The sequence below is a fragment of the Grammomys surdaster genome, unplaced genomic scaffold (assembly GCF_004785775.1).
Source record: "Grammomys surdaster isolate TR1022 unplaced genomic scaffold, NIH_TR_1.0 126109, whole genome shotgun sequence".
NCBI classification, from domain to species: domain Eukaryota; kingdom Metazoa; phylum Chordata; class Mammalia; order Rodentia; family Muridae; genus Grammomys; species Grammomys surdaster.
The window spans coordinates 492,125-494,624 of NW_021620917.1; the positions used below are offsets into that span (position 1 = coordinate 492,125).

The 2,500-nt window shown below is 43.0% G+C and overlaps 1 protein-coding gene across 3 annotated transcripts in view; it reads left to right on the forward strand.

Annotated features, from left to right (window-relative positions):
• Positions 1 to 2,500, forward strand: part of Kpna7 (karyopherin subunit alpha 7) — a 37,103-nt gene that overhangs the window by 13,843 nt on the left and 20,760 nt on the right. For 2 of the 3 annotated variants that reach the window (XM_028756165.1, XM_028756164.1), the window contains exon 5: positions 1,627 to 1,683. The exons of the other annotated variant lie outside the window; for it this stretch is intronic. In XM_028756165.1, the coding sequence (XP_028611998.1) occupies positions 1,627 to 1,683 (57 nt within the window). The remainder of the gene's footprint in view (positions 1 to 1,626; positions 1,684 to 2,500) is intronic. 3 annotated transcript variants of the gene reach the window in all.

Here is a 2,500-nt window from a genome sequence, read left to right on the forward strand (position 1 = left end):
AGAGAGAGAGAGAGAGAGAGAGAGAGAGAGAGAGAGAGAGAGAGAGAGAGAGAATGTATGTGTGTGTGTGTATATATATAACAGTATAGTTGTAGTATAGTTTTTTGAGCCTTATGCCCCATGTGGCATAGGAAAACCCAAGGCAGAGATTTAGTGCTGAAGAGTTGGAAGCCCCAGATTCCAGGCTGAGATGAACACAGTGTATTTGGGGGGTGGGGGGAACTCAATTGGGCCCCTCAGGATTTGGACAATTAAAAGTAACCAAGTGTTAGTAGTTTTCTTTTTTTGTTTGTTTTTTTGTTTTTTGTTTGTTTTTTGTTTCTCGAGACAGGGTTTCTCTGTGTAGCCCTGGCTGTCCTGGAACTCACTCGGTAGACCAGGCTGGCCTCGAACTCAGAAATCCGCCTGTCTCTGCCTCCCAAGTGCTGGGATTAAAGGCGTATACCACCAAGGTACAGCAAAACAACCATTTTGGAAATGCTTCAGGTAGGTGGCTTGCCTCTTTGATAGAGGTTGGATTTTGTAGTGTTTGGGTCAATAGGAAACTAGCAAGACTGAGGTAAGTGTGACTTAGGCATTGTCTTGATAGCTAATGTTGTAAACCAAGACTTCTCAAGTGTCATATTCATATGCTGGGGCTGGAGGTATGTAGCTTGGTTGATAGTATGTTTGCTTGGCATGCAGGAGGCCCTGGGTTTTGTCCCCATGACAATATAAAATTGGACATGGTGGTCCACACCTCTGATCCCAGTTCTTGGAAGTTAGAGGCAGGAGGATCAGGAGGAGTTCAAGGACACCCTGGTTACATACTGAATTTAAGGCCAACCTGAGCTACATACCGAGACTCTCTCAAGACAGTAAGGGACTGGAGAGATGGTTCTGTAGTAAAGAACACTGGCTGCTCTAGCAAAAGACCTGACTTGGGTTCTTAGCACCCACGTGGTGGAGGCTCACAATCACCTGTAACTGGCATTCCAGGGGATCTTATGCCCTCTTCTGGTCTCCTCAGGTACCAGCCCCACATGTGATACATATACATACATGCAAGCAAACACACTGAAAATAAAAACAAAATTTGTACAGATAAGGTTGGTTTATTAAGGGCCAGTAGAATGACTCGGTGGGCAAAAGCACTTATCATCAAGCCGGATGACCTAGGTTCTAGCTCATCCCACATAATGGAAAGAGAGAACTGACTCCTAAAAATAGTCCCCTCACCTCCAATTGCACACTGTGATATATGTGTATGAACTTATACATGGGCACACATAAATGTTTTATGAAAAGTTGGTGTATTAAAGACTAGGCAAGCTGGGCGGTGGTGGCGCACGCCTTTAATCCCAGCACTTGGGAGGCAGAGGCAGGCGGATTTCTGAGTTCGAGGTCAGCCTGGTCTACAGAGTGAGTTCCAGGACAGCCAGGGCTATATAGAGAAACCCTGTCTCGAAAAACCAAAACCAAAATAAAATAAAATAAAATAAAATAAAATAAAATAAAATAAAATAAAATAAAATAAAATAAAATAAAAAGACTAGGCAAGGTTGAGGCAGGGGAGTCATGAGAGTCCAGTGTAGGCTCCACAGTTTGACGCCAGTGTCTCATATATAAGAAGGCCCTCTCTTACAGACAAGTCAGACACACAGTTGCAGATCTTTACTCCCAGCACTTTGGAGGCAAAGGCAAGTGGATCTCTGTAAGTTTGAGGTCAACACATAATGAATTCCAGGACAGCCAGGGCTACACAGTGAAACCATGTCTAAAAATAAAGACATAAAAAATGGGCAGGCATGGCAGCACTTGCGTTTTATCCCAACACTCAGGAAGCAGGACAATATATAAGATATATATACACATATACATACATAGATATACACATACATGTGTATACACATACACACATACATATATGTATGCACACATATATACACATACATGTATACAAGCACAAATATATACACACATATATGTATACACACACTGTATACAAGCACACATATATATACACACATATATGTATACACACACACACACACACACACACACACACACACACATATATTATACAGGATGAAATTGCTAATGGCTGATCTCCCTGCCTCTGTGAACCCAGAGATTGCTCTGAGTTGCCTAATGGAAGTGAATGCCCCTTGCCAACATTCTTTGGGAAAAATAGTGCTCTCTATCAAACTCTGTCTTTGGAGAGCCATGGTATGAACTGCAGCTAGTGTTTAGAATCAACTGACCACCTAGGCAAAGCTGGCTGTCCTTCTCCTGTGTCCATGACCTCTGCTCAGAAAAAGTGCAGCTGTGCAGTTGGCATTGGGCGTGTGTAACCCAGTAGCCACCTAGGGAAACCAGGATCTAGCATACAGCCATTCTGTCTATGTGACAGATGCCCCAAACTGAGTTTTAGTCTGTCATCCTTTGCATAAACTTTAAAAAGAAAGTACATGTATTTATTTGAGGTGGCGGTAGGGGCCATTCACGCGCCACAGCTCAT